Here is a 25265-nt window from a genome sequence, read left to right on the forward strand (position 1 = left end):
TCCTGACCTCAGGTAATCCACCCACCTCGGCCTCCCAAAGTGCTGGGATTATAGACATGAGCCACTGCGCCCGGCTGGTCTTTTATTTTTAATTGCAGTCTGGACTACTCACAATCCAGCACCTTATATTATCCCATACACCATTTTATTATGAATCTAAGGTTAATTTTTAACTTAGCTTGGAGAATATAATTCCATGTTCAAGAGCTGTTTAATTGATGCAAATGTTTTATTTGGTCGGGATTTCTGACTAAAGTTTGTGCGAAGTTATCCTGCTTAATTAGTAATTCTCAGGTTATGGTCAAGTATTAACTATTCAAAGGTATCCATGGCCCCTTTACTTCCATCACTCAGTCTGTTTGTTTTGCAGATAGTGGAGGCGGTATATGAACCAGTGCCAGAAGGTATCTACTCTGAAAAAGTAACAGACACCATCAGCAGGTAATTAGTCTCTCGGCTTCAGACATGTAGGGACAATCAAGAAATACCTCATGTCTATAATAAATCACTATTTATGGATAAAAGCTCATGAAGAGAAAGAGTCCCTACATAATCCAAATCTAGAAAGATGTTTGTGCATCATCAGCAACAGTGACTATTTGGATGCTACTTAAGTGTCCAAGAGGAAGTAGAGCATTCACTTATTATGCAACCACTAGAACGATTATTTGGAAGGGTTTGTAACAACCTGTAAAACACATTATGATATGTGGGTAAGACAAATATGATGTAAGGCTGTTTGTTACCATGACAAACCTCATAAAAATATGCAAAAAATTGGAAAAAGGCCAGACAAGAACACATGAAACAAAAAGCCATGTTAGATGATAAAGTTGCAGGTACTTTTTAATTTCCATTTTTAAACTGATAATGTGATTTATCATAATTTTTCGTAGAGAATCAGGAGCTCCAGCTATCAGTATAGCAGGAGTTTAATGAAAGTCATTATTTAGTTGTACTTCCAAAGTTTTGGCCAATCCCTGCTGGCCTGTCACCCATGCTCCCTCCCACTTCCCCTTCTGTTTTCTCTGCTCCAGCCACATGGTGCTTCCCACTAGTCCTGGCATGCACCCTCCTTCTAGACCTTTGCCCTTGCTTTCATTGTTTCCTAGAACTCTCTTTCCTCAGATATATGTGTGACACAGACCCTCACTTCCTCTGGGTCTCTGCTAAAATGTTCCCCACCCTGATGGCCCCACTACTTCGCAGTACTCTCTGACCTCCTTGCCTGCTTTAAAAAGCTCACAGCACTCATCATCCCTGACATATTATACATGTGCATACTTGCTTTTTGTTTATTGTCTGTCTCTTCCCCACCAAAATGGAAACTCAAGAGCAGGGACTTAGTCAGTTTAGTTTGTAGCTTTTATTGCCCAAAGCCATGGCTGGCACAGAGTAGACCCTTAATAAATATTGCTTGTATGAATAAATGACTCACGTATCTGGCTGATTGCTATTTCTGGACCATCTTGGGTACTTAAGTTGGGTACTTAAGTTGCATCTTGAGTACTTAAGTTGGGTACTTAAGTTAATGGGATTTCTCCATCCCCTCAAACTGAGCCAAATCCTCAGTATTTTGGATTGTAGAAATTCTAGAGTCACCCCAGATAGAATCTTTTTTCATCTGCCTTCTGAGTCTTTTAAAACTTGGGTTGGTATCTGTGCTAGCACTTAGCCCCATCTCTGATGAAATATAATAGATGTATTATTGTGGCTATACCCCTTTCCCTTTGATTTCTCCTCCTAGCCCATTGTTTGTACTAATATTACTCCTCACCTGCTTTTGTAGGATGATATCTAAACCTTTCTTTCTTTGGCACAATACTAATCTACAGTCTTATTTTTTTAATTAATTAAAAAAAATATTTAAGTTCAGAGGTACATGTGCAGGTTTCTTATACAGGTAAACTTGTGTCATGGGGGTTAGTTGTATAGATTGTTTCATCACCCAGGTATTAAGCCTAGTGCCCAGTACTATTTTTCCTGATGCTCTCCTTCCTCCTGCCTTCCACCATCCAATAAACCCCAGTGTCTGCTGTTCCCCTTTATAGATCCAGGTGTTCTCATCATTTAGTTCCCACTTACAAGTGAAAACATGTAGTATTTGGTTTTCTGTTCCTACATTAGTTTGCTAAGGATAATGGCCTCCAGCTCCAGCCATGTTCCTACAAAAGACATGATGTTGTTGCTTTTTATGGCTACATAGTATTCCATAGTGTGTATATACCATATTTTCTTTATCCAGTCTAGAATTTATGGGCATTTATGTTGATTCTATGTCTTTTCTATTGTGAATAGTGCTGCAATGAACATATGTGTGCATGTGTTTTTATGATAGAATGATTTGTATTCCTTTAGGTATAGAGCCAGTAATGGGATTGCCGGGTTGAATGGTAGTTCTGTTTTTATGTCTTTGGGGAATCACTACCCATTGTTTTCCACAATGGTAGAACTAATTTACACTCCCACCAACAGTGCATAAGTGTTCCTTTTTCGCTGAACCTTTCCAGCATCTGTTATTTTTTGACTTTTTAATAATAGCCATTCTGACTGGTATAAGATGGTATCTCATTGTGATTTTGATTTGCATTTTTCTAATGATCAGTAATGTTGAGCTTTATTTCATGCTTGTTGGCTACATGTGTGTCTTCTTTTGTGAAGTGTCTGTACATGTTCTTTGCCCACTTTTTAATGGGGTTGTTTTTCTCTTGTAAATTTGCTTAAGTTCCTTATAGAAGCTGCATATTAGACCTTTGTCAGGTGCATAGTGTGCAAAGATTTTCTTCTGTTCTGTAGGTTGTCTGTTTACTCTGTTGATAGTATCCTTTGCTGTGCAGAAGCTCTTTAGTTTAATTAAATCCCACTTGTCAATTTTTTCTTTTTTTTTTTTTTGAGATGGAGTCTTGCTCTGTCGCCCAGGCTGGAGTGCAGTGGTGTGATCTCGGCTCACTGCAACCTCCGCCTCCTGGGTTCAAGCGGTTCTCCTGCCTCAGCCTCCTGAGTAGCTGGGACTGTAGGCCCGTGCCACCACACCCGGCTAATGTTTTGTATTTTTAGTAGAGATGGGTTTCACGGTCTTAGCCAGGATGGTCTCCATCTCCTGACCTCGTGATCTACCCACCTCAGCCTCCCAAAGTGCTGGGATTACAGTCGTGAGTCACCGCGCCTGGCCCCCAACTTGTCAATTTTTGCTTTTGGTATCTTTGTCATGAAATCTTTGCCTGTGCCTATGTTCTGAATGGTATTGCCTAGGTTGTCTTCCAGGGTTTTTATAGTTTTGGGTTTCACATTTAAGTCTTTAATCTGTCTTGAGTTGACTTTTGTATATGGGGTTCAGTTCAGATTTTTGTAAAGGGGTTCAATTTCAGTTTTCTGCATCTGGCTAGCCGGTTATCCCAGCACCATTTATTACATAGGGAATCTTTTCCCCATTGCTTGTTTTTGTCAGGTTTGTTGAAGATCAGATGGTTGTAGGTGTGCAGCCTTATTTCTGGGTTCTCTTTTCTGTTCCATTGGTCTATGTGTCTGTTTTTGTATCAATACCATGCTGTTTTGGTTACTGTAGCCCTGTAGTATAGTTTGAAGTCAGGTAGCATGATGACTCAAGCTTCGTTTTTTTTTTTGCTTAGGATTGTCTTGGCTATTCAGGTGCCCTTTTGGTTCCATGTAAATTTAAAAATCTTTTTTTTAGTGGTGTGAAGAATGTCACTGGTAATTTGAGAAGAATAGCATTGAATCTACAAATTGCTTTGGGCAGTATTGTCATTTTAGTGATATTGATTCTTCCTATCTGTGTGCATGGGATATTTTTCCATTTGTTTGTGTCATCTCTGATTTCTTTGATCAGTGTTTTGTAGTTCTCTTTGTAAAGCTCTTTTACTGGTTAGCTGTATTCCTAGGTATTTTATTCTTTTTGTGGCAATTGTGAATGGGATTGCATTCCTGATCTGGCTCTTGGCTTGACCCACAGCCGATGTTATACTGAATGGGCAGGAACTGGAAGCATTTCTCTTGAAAATCAGCACAAGACTTCTACACAGTAATCACAGTAATTTTCTCTTGAAAATCAGCACAATACTTCAACATAGTATTGACGAGTTAATGGGTGAAGCACACCAATATGGCACATGTATACATATGTAACTAACCTGCACATTGTGCACATGTACCCTAAAACTTGAAGTATAATAAAAATAAAAAGAAAGTACTGGTCAGAGCAGTCAGGCAAGGGAAAGAAAGGGCATCCATATAGGAAGGGAAGAAGTCAAACTATCCCTGTTTGCAGATGACATTATCCTATATCTAGAAAACCCAATAGTATTGTCTCAAAAGCTCCTTAAGCTTATAAACAACTTCAGTGAAGTTTGCAGGATACAAAACCAATGTGCAAAAATCACTAGCATTTCTATACAACAACAGTGAAGCCGAAATCTACAGTCTTAAGGCCTCAGGCTCTGAAGACAGGCCTACCTGGGGCTAAGTCATGTCAACAGTTGCAAACTCTAAAAAGTGATTTGAGGCCAGGTGCGGTGGCTCACACCTGTGATCCCAGCACTTTGGGAGGCTGAGGCAGGCAGGTCACCTGAGGTCAGGTGTTTGAGAGCAGCCTGGCCAACATGGTGAAACCCCGTCTCTATTAAAAATACAAAAATTAGCCAGGCCTGGTGGTGTGCGCCTGTAATTCCAGCTACTTGAGAGGCTGAGGCAGGAGAATCACCTGAATCTGGGAGGTGGAGGTTGCAATGAGCTGAGATTGGGCTATTGCACTCCAGCCTGAGTGAAAAGAGCAAAACTCCATCTCAAAAAAAATTTTTTAATAAAAATAAAAAAAAGAGTGATTTGACCATTATTTCCGCATCCCTGTTTTCTGATCTAGTAGAATGAGAATCATAATAGTACCAGTCTCATTAGGCTGATGTGATGATTACACAAAGTAACATATGCAAATCACTTAGGATAGGGCTTGCAGAATGGTAAATACTTGAGCAATTTTGGCAATTATCATGGTTAATACTATGGGAAATGAGACGAACCTGTCTTTAAATCATTTGATTCCACAAACACTGGATCATGCCTTGTTGCTAATGAATCCAAATACATTTAAACTGCTCAACTCTATGATTTGTTCTTGTTCTCTATTGTTTTTTGGAAAGTACATTAAAAATTGACAGAGTCGTCAGAGGTGTCAAGACAAAAGTACCATATTTGCTCATTTAATTTCTCCTTTTAATAGGTATTTGAGTGCCACAAAGGGCGAGGGAGGGGTAGCGCAAATAACAAGGTGCAGAGACATTGCTTTGATTTTGTGAATCTGGGCAAATAGGACTGTAAATCTCTTCTGAAACTAATAGACCCTGGCTATGGCTACCCAGGACTCTTGGGGTTAACATATTAGTAGGGGAGTCAGATAGCAACATTAGAGTGTAAAGGTTTAGAGCGTCACCAGGTCTGGAGTCAACTGGATTCTAATGCCCCTCTTCCACTCAAATTAACTTCCCTGAGGCCCAATTTTCTCATCTATGATGTGTGGGCAGCAGTAGTAATTACTTTGTAGCAGGACGAGCCACAGGCAAGAACCCCTCAGACACTGAGTTGTAGAAGGAAAGGGCTTTATTCAGCTGGGAGCATTGGCAGACTCACATCTCCAAAAACTGAGCTCCCTGAGTGAGCAATTCCTGTCCCTTTTAAGGGCTTACAACTCTAAGGGGGTCTGTGTGAAAGTATCGTGATCGATTGATCAAGCAGGGCGTTCTTGACTCGGGGCTGCATGCACTGGTAATCAGAACAGAACAGAACAGGACAGGGATTTTCACGATGCTTTTTCATACAATGTCTGAAATCTATAGATAACACAAGCAGTTGATTTTTAACTAACAGGTCCACGGTGCGGTGCTGGGCTATTTGCCTGTGGATTCCATTTCTGCCTTTTAGTTTTTACTTCTTTCTTTGGAGGCAGAAATTGGGCATAAGACAATATGAGGGTGGTCTCCTCCCTTAACTTCATGGGCTTGTTTTAAAGCTTAAATAAGATAGTGCTTCTGACACACTTAACACGGTACCCAGCAAGTGGTAGGCACTCAATAAAATTAGGTATTATTATTATTAATAATGATATTGTATTATTTACAGAATGAAGTCTATAAAGCAAATTGTGATAAATGTGATGAAAAATGGTACAGGGGGCAATGAGAGATTACAGAAGGACCTGTCTTACTCTGGGAATTTGCGAAAAGTTTCCCTGAAGAAAGGACATGTAATCTGAGAACCTGGAACATTCATTAACTCTCAAATAGTAAGCAGCATTTCGCAGACCAGCGTCTGTGAAGGCTTTGCTGAGGGAAAGAGCTTCTTAATTTGAGATTGCTTTTAATTCAAAATACTAAGATGCCATAATAAGTTAGAACTGACAATTCAACTTTATATCTGACAATAAATTAAGATTACAGGGTGCATTCTGTAATAAATTTATTTTCGTTTAAAGTTAAGACTCCTCATTGTCTGGGTTTACATTCCAAATAAAGTTTTATTTTTAGAAAATTTGACTTAAAACTGAAATCAATCATGAATTATATGCAATTGCATATTTAATTTGCTTTGGATTTTTAGTGTTAAAAAATTGAGTTCTGAAAGAATTAGGGAACAAACTCAAATTTCCTATTTTCTTAAAGCAATGATGCAAGGGACACATAAAGGCAAGTGTTCTTAATGATCATTTATGACTCAGCAAAAGATCAGGCTCACAGCCAATCTTTAGTAATTTGATAGAGCCTTTGAAATAGAAGACAGCTCTTGACAGAAACATTTATTATAATCATTCCTAAACAATATATTGTTTCTAATCATATATATCTTCTTTCCTCTATTTTACTATCTTCTCATTATTTTTCACATCCTTGTCAAGTAGAGCTTACACGGTTGGCATTTCTAATGTGCAGCATCTTTCCTTTTTCCTGTTTGCTCATGTGGTATGCAAGCACATTTGTTATTGAAACTTGTCTTTCCTAGCAGGCCTTCAAATTGGGAGAATAACTCAGCAACCCTGAGGAGTTTGGGGCAGAAAATAAATATATTTTTTTGTTCTGCTCAGTACTAGGATTACTATTTTTACCTACCAGTATACTATTAAGAGAATGTTGTCTGTTTACTTTTTAAAAAGGAAGAACATTTCTCTTTATGCATAAAATATTCTATTAAAATGATTGCCTTATTTTTCTCTCTCTGTGCCTGGTTGCATAAGCTGCCTGGTGCTTTGCTTCAGAAGCAGTCATGAGGACTAACAAAGTTAATACTTTCAGCTAGCTCCAAGGACAAATGGATCTTTATATTTTTCACCCCTTTCAATTCTTTGTATCTTAAAACATGACATGAATGTAATTGAACAAGGTAATCTTCTAATTCTTTCCATCTGGCCTTTCAGAGTGGAGTGGGGACAAAGTGGATGAGATGAGAATATCCCCAATTTTTTTTAGGACCAGATTTTATGCTTATTTGTTTACAGAATCATTGGTAGACAATCTTTAGCATGTATTATTACTCTGACTCAGTTGCTCTTAAGAATTTCTCTGAAATACCTAAGCAGGGAGTCATTTCAGAGCAACGAGACTATCCTGGAACTTCTGGTAGGAAATGTTCCTGGGAATCCAAAAGTCTATGGCCAAATATTTTGGGTTATGGGTAGGTAAACTTTTTAGATGCTAGGCTGAGTTTGTTTGTGGATTTATTCATTGATTAATTCATTCATTTGCTGAATACCTATCAGGACTCAGATTCCATTGTATATGCTGGGAGATCATAGTGAAGAGGACACATGTCCCTCTTTTCTAGAAGTTTCCAGGCTAGTGGTGAAACAGACCATTATAATAAAATAATTACAATAGTTTTAAGTACTTAAGTGCAAATGGTGCAAAAAGAATGTACAAAAGGGGCTCAGGATATCTGTCTGAGGGCAGTCCAAAAGTATTCCTAATGGAGCCTGGAAAAAGAGTGGGATTTTGGCAAGTATATAAGAGATGATGGCTGGGAAAGGTAAGATACCATTGGCAAAAAAAAAAAAAAAAATCCAGCATATGGAATAAAATAAGCAAAGAAATGGGGGTATAGGAGAGACAGGTGCTATTTGGGGAAGTGCAGGTAGCCGCATTGGATGTGTTGCTGGAGGAGGGGAAAGAGTGGAGGAAGTTAAGGGCCAGTTCAAGAGAGACGTTGTATAGCATTCTGGGAATTTTAATTTTATCCTATTGGACCATGACAACTCTTGAAGAATTTTGAGTAGAGAAATAATATAGTCAGATTTAGGAACATTATTCTGGTTAGCAGTTTACAGTACAGACCAGAGGTAGACAAGAAATGATTGTGTTATTTAGGAGACTCTTTCAGTAGTCCAAGTAAGTGACGTTGTAATAGCCAAATAGCTGTGGGATTACAGGGGAAGGATGTGGATTCAAGAAATATTTAGAAGGTAGAAGTCACAGGACTTGGTGTTTGTTAAATGTAGGAAGGGATAGAGGATACATAAAAGTGTGGATTTTCTTTCCAGTTTATTGAAATTTTACAATGTGTGTGCACTTCACAGCGATTACCTCATTCAAACACCATATCAGTTTAATGAGGTAGATACTATAATTATCCCATTTTACAGGTGGGCTATCTGAGTCTTAGAAGCTATGTAACTTGCCCAGGATCTGACCTAATAAATGGTAAATGAGGTTTTAAGCCCCAGCAAAATGATCCAGAGCCTGCATGCTGAGTTATGATGCTAAACTGCATCTTCTTTGTGGTGCCTTTTCCAGTGATGGCAAATACAGGACCAGGAGAGTAACCTTGGGCAAGGAGATGACTTATATGCCAGGAGAATGAAGGTCATTTCCATTCCCATGTACCATAATATGTAGCTATATAATTTATAAAACTAGTTTACGTTGCTTTTTTTTTATTTTTAGAAAAGCTCAGCTGATAATTCAGCTGCTAATATTACCTTGAAGCAGCTTAAACATCTGCAGTCTAAGAATTTAGAATATCCACACTAATGAAAGGCTTAGATACTGGGCTTTTTTTTTTTTTTTTTTTTCACCTGCCAGTGAGTTGGCAGTGATTTCAGAAAGCAGCCAACCCATGCAGGAGAAGATGGTCCCATCTGCCCATCCTGAGACCCGAAGAGCATCTTCATGCTCAGCCTGGAACCCTTACCTTCCAGCCCAAGTGCAAAGAGAATAACGCTGCCTCCTTTTCCTTCCTTAGCTTTCCAAATGCCTTTTGAGAAGGCTTGGACTTAAAGCTGTGCTTGATATCCATCTTATCCCAGGTTATCTTAGGTGAAAATACCATAGTGGACACACAGTGGAGTTTAACCTTGACCCTTTACACTCTGTGGCCTGCTCCCAACATTGACCAGAGTGTTATAATTATCTTATGTTATCTTAGGTGCCTCACTCCTGATGCGGAAGCTCGTCCAGATATTGTAGAAGTCAGTTCGATGATATCAGATGTCATGATGAAATATTTAGACAACTTATCTAAATCCCAGTTGTCCTTGGAGAAGAAGCTAGAACGGGAACGAAGACGCACACAAAGGTATTTTATGGAAGCCAACCGGAACACCATCACATGTCACCATGAGCTGACTCTTCTATCTCATGTAAGTGCAAATATTTCAATCTGTTCATGATGCTCTCTAATGGGCTGTCTGAAGTTGTTCATGCTTGTTTTAAGGAACATTCATCAAAAGTTAGAAAAATAGTTACATGCAATATTTCAGTAGTATAGTTACATATTTATATCCATTTCTGTATCTCATACACAAATTAAAATAAGTATATATAACTGACCTTCCTAAGAATGAATCCATAATTTATTGTATTTTTGCAAAAATCAGAGGTATCACAAAGTTCTCTTAGCGAAGTTCAAGTTACAGACTGTAAAATTAGCAGTGCATGCTTATATTTAATTTCTTCAGCAATCTGACTGCAACTTTTGGGAATATGGATGAAAATGTGAGTTAATTCAGAGAAGGAAATAACATTTGCCTTTAAAATTTTTCGCATTGGTCTTTGCAATTTCTTTCATTGCCATTTGTGGTATTAATAATGTTGCCATGCTTCAAATCAGAATATGTCTTCTTTTTCTTGCCAAGAACCTTTAGATTATTTTGATATTTAAGTATATTTCTGAACATTGCTTGGAAAAGAGATGCCAAAGCTACAAATATCCACATGTGCAAGCGATGGTGCCAGTGATGCTCTTGTTGCTATCTCTTATTTTCTTTCTTCTGTGTCTTTGTTGCAATCATGATCAATGTTCTGTTGTTTGGTCATGCTTTGGGTCTCCACTCAGTGCGACCTGGTAAGGGGACTTTCATCCTTTTTTTTTTTTTCCTGTCCTGGGGGTAGGCCCAAGGCAATTGGATCATAAAACTCTTTCTTAGGGTACCTGGTCATTAAATTCCTTCCCAGGATCCTAAGGACCTGCTCCATCTCAGCTGGGAAAATTATGTAAGAAGTTGGTCTCAAAGAGACAGTTCTGATTTCTTGAATAACAGTGTTTCCAGTGAACTGCTTTCTGAAAAGAAGGAAAGTACTACTGTTTGGTGGGTTTATCGTAAGGGATTTGGAATCCAGAAGTGGAAGACTGAATGTAGTTTTCATTTGGGAAGGAAACTGTTTCATCTTCATTGCCTTAAATGCTGAGCCTAGCTGTAATTTTGCAGAACATTCCATGATGATTATTTAAGTTATATGTTTATGTAAAGGAGCATATAACTTGGAGTTATAGCCCTTACTGAACACAGTTAAATCTCAGACAGGGAGTTAGAGCTCACTTTGCTTTTTATTTTACTACCTGACTTCATAATAACTAGGCAACAATGCGTCATTCTGTGTATGTCATGTTGCATTCTAAATAGAGTATTCCTAGTAGACTAAAATACAAGAGATTTAGCTATTTCTATATATCTTAGGTATTTGGGGCCTTCTATTATTAAGTTCTGCACTGCAGAGCTACTTAGCTAATTTCCAGTTGTATGTGAAAGAGTCATTTCATTTTAGATTCATGTGGCTGATGTGGGGCTGAGTGGCATTAGTTTACAGTCTAACAGCAGAAAGTCTGTTATCTTTAGCAAAACACCTTGAGAAGGACCATTACTTATCTATTTATTTATACTTCTCAGCTTAAAAAATTCTTTATTATGGAAAATTTCAAACGTTTGTAAATGCAAAGATTGCTTCCTGTACCCATCCCAGCTTCAACAGTTAGCTATTCAGGGCTAATCCTGTATCATCTCTATTCCCACCTACTTCCTTCGTTCCCCAGATTATTTTGAAGTAAATCCCAGATACCATATAATTTCCTCTATCAGTATTTCCATATGTATTTGGAGAGTCATTTTAGCTGTAGAAATATAGCTTTCAGGCTATCGCCAGGTAAAATAAAGGGAAAGCTCTGAAGCCAAGGGAGGGATTTTAATGTTCCAGAGGTTGTATACTCATCTGTAAATTAAGGGGTGGAGGATATTATCTACCTCAGAGGGTACTAGGATAAATGAGTTAATGTGTTTGAATATATTGTATGACTTAAAAAGTGGCATAAATTGTAAGATAGCATCAGTTATATAAATGAGCATAGCTTTTATTAGAACAATAGTTTGTTGATGGAACTTGTTAATCTAGTGCTAACTTGTCCAAGTAGTCTCTACATTAAATCCTTATGTCAGGCATACAGCTAATGCATATATATTAGCACCTGCTGCTAGCCAGCCTCAGTGCCCTCATTGAGCATTCAGGTTTTTATGGACCATAGAGAAATGCTTTACTTCAAAGCAAAGTTTATATTCCTGCTTTAAATAGTCATACAATACTTTCTCCTTTCGCACTATTTTAAGTCTACTGATATATTTTCATTTCAAGGTTAACCAAATGTTAACTAAAAGGAAAAAATGCAGCTTTATTAAAGAAGCAAGAAGGAAGTAAGATCGCATTTCATCAAAAGACAGTATGCAGTTAATTGGCATTTTTCTCACTGGGGACCAATTATTATTTTAAAAAACTTACATCTACACCATTGCTGCAGAAAAATTATAGGTGTAAAATTTTATGACTCTTTTTTTCTTAAGCAGTATTATGATTATCTCATTTCAGATATACTGGAATGTTCTCCCAGAGCAGTTATTATCAATAATGCAGTTACACAATCCAGTGATAAATTATAGTCAAGGGAAAGAGAAATTAGTGGGTTCAGTAGAACTTTATGAATTCCCAACATCAATAAAGAGATCCACTGTGAATTACTGAAATTTTGCAAATTAGTGGGTAAGCAAACAATTGATAAGAAACATTAAAGGTTTCTGTTTCATGGGGAAGTATTCTATTTACTTTCATATTTTAGTCTATTCTTAATTATGGCAATTTTTATAGTGGCCTAGTAAAGGTAAGTACTAATATATGTTTTAGAAGGACAGAGAAGTCTTCACTAAAAAGTTCACTCTGTGTACTGTGGTTTACCCACTATGAAAGTGAAGCAAACCTTTCCGTTTGAAGAATGTTTTCTGATTCTTATAACTTAAAATAAGAGATCATAAGGAGAGCATAGAGTTGAGAATGATAAGAATCATGCAGAGTAAAAGGAAGTAAAATTTTAACTTAAATGTGTAATAATTAGAATATTGTCATGTAGAGGGTATTGTGGCATCATAATAGTGAAAATCGTGATCCATGTTTTGGTACTGTTCACAGTGTAGTGAACACAGAGAATCATTACCCTTTCGATCTTATATCCCAGGCAGAAAAATCAATTAAAGACATTTGTGAAGAGTCTACTGCTTATATCTTTTCCAACAAATACAATAATGTGTATTAAAGAAATTCAGCCTGACAAAACCTGGAGAATCAATGGAAAACTTCAATTCCATTAGAATTATTGGGATTTTATAGAGACAGCTTTAGACTAATATTTAAATGGGTGAAAAAAAGCATATTTCTATGTGTACAAATGGAGCAGAATTGAGTGTTCCAGGGAGACTGAAGAGAAATCATGAGAGAAGCATGCTCTCAGTGCGAGACTTGCAGAAATCACAACTACTTTTCCAGTGATATTTGACAGGAAGTTTATCTTCACCACCCCTTTTTAAAAGCTGAATGATGATTTCTTTTTACTAGTGTAGTAAGTTTGTTCAGTTTGGAGAACTGCTTTCACATCTATAACACAAAGAGAGAAAGATTGAAAATGCCTGTGGTATATAATTAATAATGAAGGAACAAGGATTTGTTGGATGCCTTCTGAATGTAAGGCATTATGCTTGGTATAGTGAAGTTTATAAAAAATTAAAAACAATAACCCCAGTCATGAAGTAGCTGATAATCTGCTTGGAAAGACAAGATAGATGTGCATATGCAGGAGGAACTTTCTAATGATTCTGAACAGTTTGGGTAAATAAATGAGATAAGGGAGGGAAATGAATTAATGAGACCTAGGAAGGATCTCAGAGCCAAACGAAGATAGGGTCTTGATAACTAGACAAGGAAGTCACTCCTGGATGGAAAAGAATAACGTTAAGTGCAGAAACTCCAACTTAGCTCACTTAATACTAAGAATCAAACTTCGAAATGGAATTGTTTTATGTTTTAATTGCGCAAGGAAAGGGAAACCAGGAGAAGTTAAAAGACTTGTCAAAGGTCATCCAGCTAGTTAGGGACAGCCCCAGGACTGAAAATTGGGTCTGCTGATTGACAATGCATATTTTTATATGTGTAGTTTGAAAAGCCTGGGGAAGTAGGCTTGAGCTAGATGATGGATGTTTGTGAATAACTCATTAAGCTGTTTGAATTAAATCCTGTGGGTAACATGGACTAAAACTTTGAATTTCTCCAAAATATCTAACAAGCAAATTGCCAAACTATGAACTAATTCTTTCCTTTTTTTTTTTTTTTTTTTTTTGAGGTAGAGTCTCACTCTGTTGCCCAGGCTGGAGTGCAGTGGTACGATCTCAGCTGACTGCAAGCTCCGCCTCACTATGGGCTAATTATTTCTTATTGTACATATCCGCTTTTTAATGTTTTTTACCCCCCATTGTTTTCCATTACACTCCTCTGTCCTGGTTTCTGTCTTCTCTCTTTGAATACTCTTCCTCATTTTCTCTTCCATCCCTGGCCTTTTAACTTTAAATGTTTGCCTCTCTTGTGCTTCCCTTGGTTTCCATCTAGTCCCATGGTATTTCATTTCATATGAATTTGGGTAAAAATTGGTATACAAGATGGCAACTTTATTTTCTATAATTATATATCGTTTTGTTTTGAACCCCTGTTTGTGCTGGTAGCAGAAAATGGTAGTGGTAGTCAGGATCAATTATATCAGTCTCTTCCGGTCTAAAAGTTTCTTTCCCATCCGAAGGGTTCTTTTCTCCATGTCCTCTTCCGAAGATGGCAACAGAGTACAGGAGAAAGCTTAAGCATCCCCATGTTGATGAGAGAGGGGCAGGGGCTCTGGTCTTCTTCTATTGGCCCCTGTTGAACTTAGATGACATGAACCCTGTGATTTTGGGATGCTGACCTCTGTCCTTATTAAACGTTTATGGCATCTGTAACTCATGGCCTCTTTTATCATCATGGTTTAAACCCAAGGAATTACCCACGATGCCCCAACTCTCACCTTGGGGTTACTATTTTTGATCCTCTGAGGCTTGATTGTGACTTTCTTGGCATTCTTAGTTTAAGCAGCCTACTCTGTGGCCCTCAGTGCAGTGATGGCCAAGTGAACTCACCTGCCAGCCCCAGAGCTGTCTTCTACATTGGCACAAGACACATGGGGGCTTTGGATTCCCATCCACACCACACACAGCCCATGGGGAACTCACAGGCACTAGGGGACCCCATCTCAGCCCCATCAGCTCCAGTGCCTTCTTCATCCTTTTCTATTCTTCTATCCCAGGTGCCTACAATTCAATTATTCATTCAACAAGTATTTACTGAGTGCCTAATAGATGTCAGGCACTATGTGTACAAAGTATACCACAGTGAGCAAAATAGACAAGGCCTCTGCTCTCATGGGCCTTATGTATATAGTGTCATGATGATCAGGAAGCTTCTTCAAAGCTCCCAGTCATTTCTGTCTGTGCCCCAGTTTCACCCTCAAACTTTCCGTGTATCTCCATCAGCAGCCCAACTCTAATCCCAAGGTTCACATCTGCTTGAGTGGATGTGAGAAGGAAAAACAAGGAGGCTTGCACTTGCTCTTTCATTTTCTCTTCCTTCTATCAGGCTCTTATTTTGAGCTCCAGAAGAAATTTCCAGTTCCCACCTTTCTGCCAGAAGCTACCCTTGCATCTATTATATCCTTCTTTTTCTCCAGGTATTCTTTTCCCCTATCTTCTCCTAGGTCTATAAATCTCAGCCTCATAAACTGGTCTTAATAGTAGAAGAAAAGAGCTCTGGAGAAGTGCACAAAATTTTCTGCAAAGGCAAGACATGTTGGGATATGTTTCACAACATAATTTCCACACCCATTTCCTGGAGATCACCAAAGCTGCCTGTCTGATCTCAGTCTCTCTCTGTGTCAGACCTATATTTTGAACTGAACATTCACCTGCTTGTCTAACAGGTACTTATGCTCGGCAAGTCCACAGTGAATGGATTCTCCTCCCTTCATCAGCCATGTTCTGTCTCCTCATATCACCTTAATTGTAACCTTGACAGCTTCAATTCACTGTCTCTGAAATCCTGTATTCATTTTGTTAGCAAGCTCTACTAATTCTGTCTTTGAAATGTCTGACAAATCCATCTTATCCTTTCAGTTCTCATTCTCATTATCTTGCATTGGATCATTGCAAGATCCAACTTTCTTGTCTCTAGTTTTTTCCTTACCTCTACCAAGTGATTCAGTCAGTATATCACCTCTGCACTGTCCACTAGAGGCCATTAAGGAATGTGTGTACTGGGTATGGGGTGGTATAATTGTTGTTTATCACTGTTAGCAGCCAGGGATGCTGATATGTCATATACATTGACAGTCCTGCACAAAATGTGTGAAACAGAACCAGCAGTAGATACATATTCAGATATTTATTGCAAGGAACTGGCTTACATGATTGTGGGGACTGACGAGGCAAATGCAAAATCCATAGGAATGGTTGGCAGGAGGAGCAGGCTGGAAATCTTCGTCATGGGCTGAAGCTGTTGTCCACAGGCTGAATCTCTTCCTCATCTCAGAGATGCCTCAGCTCCACTTTGGAGACCTGCCACCTGATTAAATCAGTTCCATCCAGATTATCAGGGATCATCTCCCTCCCTTAGCCATCCTCCACATTCCTACCCAAACTATTTTCCAAAAAAAACATATCTGATCTTGGTAAATTGTTTCATGCTTATGACAATAAGTAAATGCTTATGTAGTGAGTCCTAAAAATTTTCTCTAAGCTTTTGGTGAATCTAAAAAAAGATTCCTATGATAATTTGATATTGCCAAAGAGTCAAAATATGGCATACATAAGTGTCATCTTAAATTCTATCTACTTTGGAGGAGCAGGCTGGTAGAGCAATTATTAGCAAATATTATTTTTTAAATTCACAAACCATTCATAACTTCACTTCTTTGTTATAAAATTCTTATTGTAGTTTTCTCATCTATGATTTTTAGCAGACATTGACAGATACTGATATTTTTCATAAATTCTCAGATGTCTTTAAAGTTGAGCATATAAGAATTGAACAGGCATGTAAGCATCTAGATTCTCATTTTTTTAATGCAAATTAAAAAAATGTTCTGTTTATTTATCTGGGTTGCTTTATTTTTATTATACCATATGTCATTTACAATTGCTGAGTACACCACTAAAGGCATGTGTCTGCAATCCTCTGCTGGGAGATTAAATTAAGCCACGTAGAAAATGATTTGTTTTTAAAGGACAATATTTTTGTGAACATCTTTGCTTTTATTGTCTGGTTAATTGTTGACTGAATTTCTCCCAAGGCTGTGAAAATGCTACAAGTAATGATGTAGGAAGAGAAATATCAGAAAAAATCATGACTTGTTTTGGAAATGTTCTATGCTCATTATGTTATATGAAAATAAAGCAATGTCTTATAGGCTTCCTCACAAATACAGACACAATTCTCACATCCACACTACGATTCTTTTTTATTGACATATAATTTACATGTAGTAAAATGTACACATCTTTAGGTGCCTAGTTCAGTGGCTTTTGGTACATGTGTAACCTCCACCCCAAACAAGAGTCAGACCATTTATCTCACCTCAGAATGTTCCCTTAAGCCTCTTTCTATACAATTCTCTGCCCCAGGACGAAGACTGGTGATTTCTGTCACTATAAATTACTTTGCCTGTTGTTTGACTTCATTTAAATCAAACACATGTTCTCTTTAGTGGCTGGCTTTTTTTCCATGACAAAATATCTATGAGATTCACCCACGTGGTGTGTATTAGTAATTTGTTCATATTGCTAGGCAGTGTTAAATTATATGACTACACCATAATTTGTTTATCTGTCCTCCTGTTGATGAACACATATGTTTTCTCCAGATTTGGAATTTCTTAACACTGTTGAAAACATATTTACAAAAAGACCCATACAAAAATGTTTATAACTTTTTTCTCTTAGATAAAGACCTAGAAATAGAGTTTCAGGGTTATAGGTAGTTGTATGTTTAACTGTTAAAGAAAACACCAAATAGTTCTTCAAAATTGTACTGTTTAACACTTTCAGAAGCAGTATATGAGAGTTCCAGGCGTTCCACATCCTTGCCAATATTTGGTATTGTCAGTCTTTCTGATTTTAGCCTTTGCGGTGTAATGATACTTCTTTCTGGTTTTAGTTTGCATTTTCCTGATGATCAATGAGGTTGAGCACATTTATGTTTGATTTTTAGCTATTTATATATCTTTGTGTATGTGTATGTGTTAAATATCTGTTCAAATCTTTCGCCTGTGATTTTGTTGGATTACTTGTCTGTTTTTGTTGATTTGTAGGAGTTCTTTATATATGCCAGATAACGAGCCTATTGTCAAACATATGTATTGCAAACATTTTGTATAGTCTGTGGCTTGCCTGTTTTTTTTAATTAATTGCATTTTTTTGATAAACAGAAAATTTTAATTTTGATAAAGACTTATTCATGTAATTGTTTGTGGTTGTCAGTGTTTTTTGCCTCTTTGTAATGAAATTGTTACCTAGCCCAAGGTTGCAAAAATTGGATTCTTTATATTTTTGTAAATGTTTTAGACCTATGATCCCTTTTGATTTAATTTTATGTATAGAATAATGAGGAGATCGACTTTTTTTTTTTTTTTGGGCCATTTGGGTATCCAGTTTTTCCAGCATCACTTCTTTAAATGTCTAGTCTTTTCCCATGGATTTTGCTAAGCATCTTTATGAAAATTGCCTGACAATATATATGTAGATCTATTTACTTTTTTCTTTTTTGTTTATAGATATTTTTAAATTTTAAATTTTAAATCTTTAATTATTTTGGGTACATAATAGTTGTACATATTTATGGTGTACATGTGAAATTTTGATACAAGAATAAAATGTTTAATGATCAAATCAGGGTAATTGGGTATCAACCACCTCCAACATTTATCATTTGTTTGTGTTAGAAACATTCCAATTGCATTCATTTAGTTATTTTAAAATATACAATAAATTATTGTTAGCTATAGCCACCCTATTTTGCTACCAAACACTAAATCTTATTCCTTTTATCTTACTGTATTTTTGTACCCAACCGTTCCTTTTTTATCCCCCCTCTCCTCTCCTCTTCCCAGCCTCTGGTAACCATTATTCCACTCTTTATCTCCATGAATTCGATATTTTTTAGCTCCCACGTATAAGTAGGAACATTTTGTATTTCTCTTTCTGTGCCTGGCTTATTTCACTTAACATAATGTCCTTCAGTTCCATCAATGTTGTTGAAAATGACAAGAGTTCATTCTTTTTTATGACTGAAAAATTTCCCATTTCTTTATCAATTCGTCTGTTGATGGGTACTTAGGTCGATTCCAAATCTTGGCCATTGTGAATAGTGCTATAATAAAAATGAGCATGCAGATATCTCTTCAACATACTTATTTCTTTTCTTGTGTATAAATACCTAGCAATGGGATTGCTGGAGCATATGGTATTTCTATTTTTAGTTTTTAAAGGAAACTCCATACTATTCATTATAGTGGTTGTACTAATTTACATTCCCACCAACAGTCTGCAAGGGTTCCCCTTTCTTGCAGATCTATTTATGAACTCTATTCTGTACCATGGATTATATATCTCTTCTTAGACCAATACCACACCATTTTGATTTTTGTAGCTTTTAAAAAATGTTTTAATTTTAATTGGCAAAAAATTATATATATTGTATACAACATGATGTTTTGAATATATATACATTGTGGAATGGCTCAACTGAGTTAATTAACATATGCATTACCACACATATGCATTACCACATAACATATGCATTACCACACAGTATAATTTTTGTGGTGAGAACACTTAAAATCCAATCTCAGTATTTTTCAAGAATACAATATATTGTTATTAAGTATAGTCATCATACTGTGCAATAGATCTCTTGAACTTATCCTCCCATCTAACCAAAACTCTGTATCTTTTGATATTGTAGCTTTTTAATAAGTCTCAAAACAAGCCCTGTAAGTCCTCCAACTTTGTTGTTCTTTGTCAAATTTGATTTGGGTATTCTAGGTCTGTTGTATTTCCTTATTAATTTTAGAATAAGTTTGTCAATTTCTTCAAGAAATCATACCTACAATTTTTATTTTTACCCCTTGTTTTAACATGGAGAATCTTGGCAACATTTCAAAAAATCAATCTTTTATTTTACTTATTTAACAAAATTTATTAAGCATTTATTCTTTCCTGGGACCTATTCTAGTATTCTCCTGATACAGTAGTGAACCAAACAGCCACAGACTCCCTCCTTCATAGTGAGGGAAGACAAATGATAGATAAATAAAACTACATTTAAGTGCTATGAACAAAAATAAAAGAAGGCAAGGTAATAGAAAGTGATTGTAGACACAGGGAGACAGGCTATTTTAAATAGGGATGTCAGTGAAGGGCTTTATAATTACATGACATTTGGGCAGAGACCTGAATACAGTTGACCTTTAAACAGTGTGGGTTTGAACTGCATGAATCCACTTACACATGAATTTTCTTCTGCCTTTGGCACTCCTGAGACAGCTAAACCAACCCCTCCTCTTCCTCTTCCTCGTCTTCAGCCTACCCAATGTGAAGATGACAAAGATGAAGACCTTCATGATGATCCACTTCCACTTAATGAATAGTAAATATAGTTTCTCTTCTTTGTGATTTTCTTAATAACAAGCTAGAGAAAAGAAAATGTTATTAAGAAAATCACAAGGAAGATAAACTATATTTACCATATGACATATCAAGTATTTATTAATTGTTTATGTTATTGGTAAGCTTCTAGTAAGCAGTAGGCTATTAGTAGTTAAGTTTTTAGAAAGTTAAAAGTTATACATAGATTTTTGACTGCATGGAGGGTTGGTGCCCCTCACCCCCATGTTGTTCAAGGGTCAACTGTACATTAAAGGGATGAGCTCTGCAAATATCTGAAGGTACAACATTGGTAGCAGAAGGAGTAGCATGCCCAAAGATCCTGAGGTAGGAGTGAGCCTGCCAAACTCGGGGAACAGCAAGGAGGCCTGTGTGTCTGGAGTGCGGTGAAGCAGGGAGAGACAGTTGGACATGCGGGTGCCATAGTCCCTGGCATGCACTTGAGTGATATGAGTTCTGAGCAAGCCAAGGCGGCCCCACTAGGCTTTAAAATGATATAGCTGGCCGCTGAATAGGAATAAACCAATGAGAGCCAAGAATGAAATCAGGGAAATTGGTTAAGAAGAGATTGCAGTGGGCCAAACAAAAGACAATGGTGACTCTTTTTCTTGACTTTTAATTCTTTCTCTACTGGCAATTAATCAGTTTGGAATTTTGACAACATGTGCAAAATGTGCAGTTTAACAAGAACTAGACCTTTCCTTATGTAACTCTGTGTTAAAAATGAAACAGTCAATGAGGTTCTAATTTGTGTGTTTCATTCCTGTTGATAACCACTCATTTCTAATTCCATACTCTTTAATTCTTTAAGCATTGGTAAATTTCAGTGGCATTGTTTTTTTGAGAAACAAAAAATTTCTTAAAACTTGCCCACTTGATTGTTCTCTGTACATTGTCCCTTCCCTTCCCTCCCCTCCCCTTCCCTCCCCTCCCCTCCCCTCCCCTCCCTCCCCTCCCCTCCCCTCCCCTCCCCTCCCTCCCCTCCCCTCCCCTCCCCTCCCTCCCCTCCCCTCCCCTCCCCTCCCCCCCCTCCCCTCCCCTCCCCTCCCCTCCCTTCCCTCCCCTCCCCTCCCCTCCCCTCCCTTCCCTCCCCTCCCCTCCCCTCTCTTCCCTTCTCTTTCTTTTTTCAGATACAGTCTCACTCTGTCACCCAGTATGGAGTGCAGTGGTGTGATCTTGGCTCACTGCAACCTCCACCTCCCATGTTCAAGCGATTCTCCTGCCTCAGCCTCCTCAATAGCTGGGATTATAGACACCCACCATCATGCCTGTCTAATTTTTATATTTTTAGTAGAGACGGGGTTTCACTATTTGGCCGGGCTGGTCTCAAACTCCTGACCTCAAATGATCGGTCCACTTTTGGCCTCCCAAAGTGCTGGGATTACAGGCATGAGCCACCATGCTTGGCCCATTGTTTCCTTTTTTCTTTTTTTTTCTTGAGACAGAGTCTTGCTCTGTTGCCCAGGCTGGAGTGCAGTAGTATGATCTCAGCTCACTGCAACCTCCGCCTCCCAGGTTTAAGCAATTCTCATACTTCAGCCTTGCAAGTACCTGGGAGTACAGGTGCCCACCACCGTGTCTGGCTAATTTTTGTATTTTTAGTAGAGACCAGGTTTCACCTTGTTGGCCAGGCTGGTCTCAAACTCCTGACCTCAGGTGATCTGTCTGCCTCAGCCTCCTGAAGTGCTAGGATTACAGGTGTGAACCACCACGCCCGGCCCCCATTGTTTCTTTTAAATGTTAAATAGAATTACCTGATCTGGCCTCATTTGAAATGCTTTTAAATATATTGGTATATATATTTAGTTCTATTGGCATGTTAGTCTGCTGTCTCAGAAAAACATGGTGGTCAGTATTGTTGTGATGGACCAGATCTTCTGTATTCTTAACAAATGATAATTTCAGATTATGACATTGTTTTTCTTCTCCTCTTTGTTAGTATTATTCCTTCTAGAAAACCTGCATTTGAGTTAAAAGTGATAGAAAATCCATTCATTTCTGATACAGTACTAGGTTAGTTATGGGATAACAGTGAAACATTTTTAACCATAATAAATTTGATACTGGATTTTTAGATTGAATTGTAATGACCAATTTATTCCCTAATGTTTTTAATTTAATCACAGCTCATTAACATGTAATAGTGCTTTTAAGAAGTTCTAATTAAGATCGTATCATAATAATGAGATCATAACTATGTCATGACAGTAAAATTTTTAGCTTTGTGTAAATATTTAAGAAGTTCAAAATAAATAAGTTCCAACCTATAGAGAATATTTTCTTTATTATATAATCCATATAAATTAGTTATTTTTAGGGTCCCAAAACACCAGTTTTTCTGGTTTAAATTTAACTATTGCTGTCTTAACTATATGTGGAGAATGGGAGAAGGGAAATTCTTCAAGATTCCCTGATGAAAATAGATGATGTTACCATCCAAACCATTTTGGGAAAGCTGGACACAGCGGTGTGCCTCTGTATTTCCAGCTACTCAGAAGACCGAAGCAGGATGATCCCTTAAACCCAGAAGTTCGAGAACAGCCTGGGCAACATAGTGAGAACCTATTTCTAAAAAACAAACAAAAGCTAACTTTCAGGATCAAAGATTAAAGATTTCCATCTACCACTGGGTGGGGGGTGGGACCAGGCTCCAGGCTTGTTTCATCAGCCCACCTCTCCGGTGTGGCAAAGCCAAGTCTTCCATAGGGAGGCCTGGAGAAAAGGTTCCTATCTCACCACTACAATGAGCAGTTCACTCAGCTATGGTCTAGTCCACAAGGTTCCTTTCAATCATCTGAACACACTGGCTGATTTTTAAAAATATAACTTAAAATGTAGGGACTAAGTTGATTTACAATAGTGTGCAGTCAATGGACTGTCTCCTAGTTTGAATTTTCTTTGTGCAATCATCCATGAAAAGCATAGAGTGCGGTGCCACTGATAAAAGATCACCTCAGCTGGATGAATTTATAGCACCTGGTAGCACTAAATTGAGATATTTAAGGGTACAGTTTATTAACAAAACATATGGAAGAAACTGGGTAAAAATATACCTAATAGAATATGAATGTTTCAGAACACAAAGAAATAGCACATTTTTTAGAGTTCTAAAGTAAAGCATCTATAGGATATAGCTGGTGTTATGCTTTATATTTATTTCTTGATTTTCTTTCTCTCCTAAAACTAACATTCTGGCAATTTTAAAAATTGCACTGATTTTAATAAAATAGATGCCCTTAATTTTCCTACTGTAGCAGTTAATTTGGGTAATGTCAGTCTGTTACTGTTAGAATTGCTATTCAACTGAAAATGTATTATGATCTGCTGCACACATAAAAACATTACATTATAATGCGCAAAACCGAGCTAAACATAATTGTGCCTATACTAGCGTGGTGACAGGAAGCATCTTCTATAATGGTGCTGATTTCCATGTCAGTGATAATTTTATTGTCTGATTTGCATTGTATTCTCCTTGCTGCCGTATTGATATCCAGAATGTGTCTATCCATTCCTAGGATAGATGCATGCAGATGCCAAAAAAATCTAGTTAACTCCCTCTCCTACTCCTTGAAAAATCTTAGTAATTAGAAAGTGAAAAAGATGATAGCAGCCAAATTCTGTCTCCAAAAACTTTGTCTTTTTTCTTGCCTAAATCCCTTTAATAGGTTAATGTACTTGCTGGATGTGTCTTCTGAGGACAGCTGAATGGCTCAACTATTTATTGAGCCTTTGCTATGTGTAAGGCATTGTGCAAAGCACTAAAGGATTTAAAACGGACTAAAGTGCCCCCAGTTCTTCAAGGAACAATTTTATAAAGAGTTGGATACTCAAATACTCACAGTGAAAAACTCCAGAAATCACAGTAGGGAAAATGTGTGGCATATGGTTTATGGCAAGGTCAAAAATTATATCAATTTTGTTTTGAAGCAAAAACTGCTGCAAGGGATTGTTATAGAAATATAATTTTTTTTTTTTTTTTGAGACAGAGTCTTGCTCTGTCGCCCAGGCTGGAGTGCAGTGGCACAATCTCGGCTCACTGCAAGCTCCGCCTCCTGGGTTCATGCCATTCTCTTCCTTCAGCCTCCCGAGTAGCTGGGACTACAGGCACCCACCACTGTGCCCGGCTAATTTTTTTGTATTTTTTAGTAGAGACAGGGTTTCACTGTGTTAGCCAGGATGGTCTTGATCTCCTGACCTCGTGATCCACCTGCCTCAGCCTCCCAAAGTGCTGGGATTACAGGCATGAGCCACCATGCCCGACCTAGAAATATAAATTTTAAACCCAAACTATCCATCTATATTATCATATTTTTATGCATACAGAGTCTGAAAAAGCATCTCTCTCAGATTGCAAATTCCCCTGTATCAGAATTCATGCAAACAGTCGATTACCCATGGATGAAATTTTGGCAGTTACAAGTGACTATTGATTTATGACCCAATTGGTTCTTGGGTTTTGATTGCCAGTGCAGCGTCCTTAAGTCTCGAATTGCCTTTTTCAGCGGGGACTCCAGCTTCTCCTGACTCTTCATTTGTTCAAAGAAAAATGTTTTCCTCTGATGTTTTATCCATGCCTGTTCTTAAGAGAAACAAAGCCTTTGTTAAAGTTTTACTAGTTTTAGAGATATTCGAATTCCAGCATCTTAATTGCATCGACAGAATAAAAAGTTTTCTCAATTCAAAAATTCTCCTTCATCTTTTTTCAACCGTGGTAACGTTGACACATCTTGGGTGTAAAGTCCTTAAAAGGTTGCAGATGGCAGCTGTGGTCTTCAGGATAGGGTAGAAGATGATTTACTTAGAATAAAAAAGGTCATAAGAATTTCGGCCTTGAATTGGGTTTTTACTTCTACGTAAATTTCTAATGACTTCAGTTGAGGATAGTTAGAGGAAGAAGGGTTTTGTGGTTTGGGACCAAGAAAAGAGGTAGGCATGGAAGAAG

General features: G+C 37.6%; 1 protein-coding gene across 22 annotated transcripts in view; it reads left to right on the forward strand.

The window, feature by feature from the left end:
* The window catches only part of NEK10 (NIMA related kinase 10), a 266823-nt gene that overhangs the window by 171299 nt on the left and 70259 nt on the right, over window positions 1-25265 (forward strand). For 21 of the 22 annotated variants that reach the window (XR_008523824.2, XM_054552456.2, XM_054552461.2 and 18 more), the window contains 2 exons: window positions 371-441; window positions 9421-9634. Coding sequence is in view for 21 of the 22 variants with exons in the window: in XM_054552456.2 (XP_054408431.2) it covers window positions 371-441; window positions 9421-9634 (285 nt within the window). In the remaining variant the exon portion in view is untranslated. The remainder of the gene's footprint in view (window positions 1-370; window positions 442-9420; window positions 9635-25265) is intronic. The other variant, XM_054552474.2, reaches the window with a different exon arrangement.

The sequence above is a fragment of the Pongo abelii genome, chromosome 2, assembly GCF_028885655.2.
Source record: "Pongo abelii isolate AG06213 chromosome 2, NHGRI_mPonAbe1-v2.0_pri, whole genome shotgun sequence".
NCBI classification, from domain to species: domain Eukaryota; kingdom Metazoa; phylum Chordata; class Mammalia; order Primates; family Hominidae; genus Pongo; species Pongo abelii.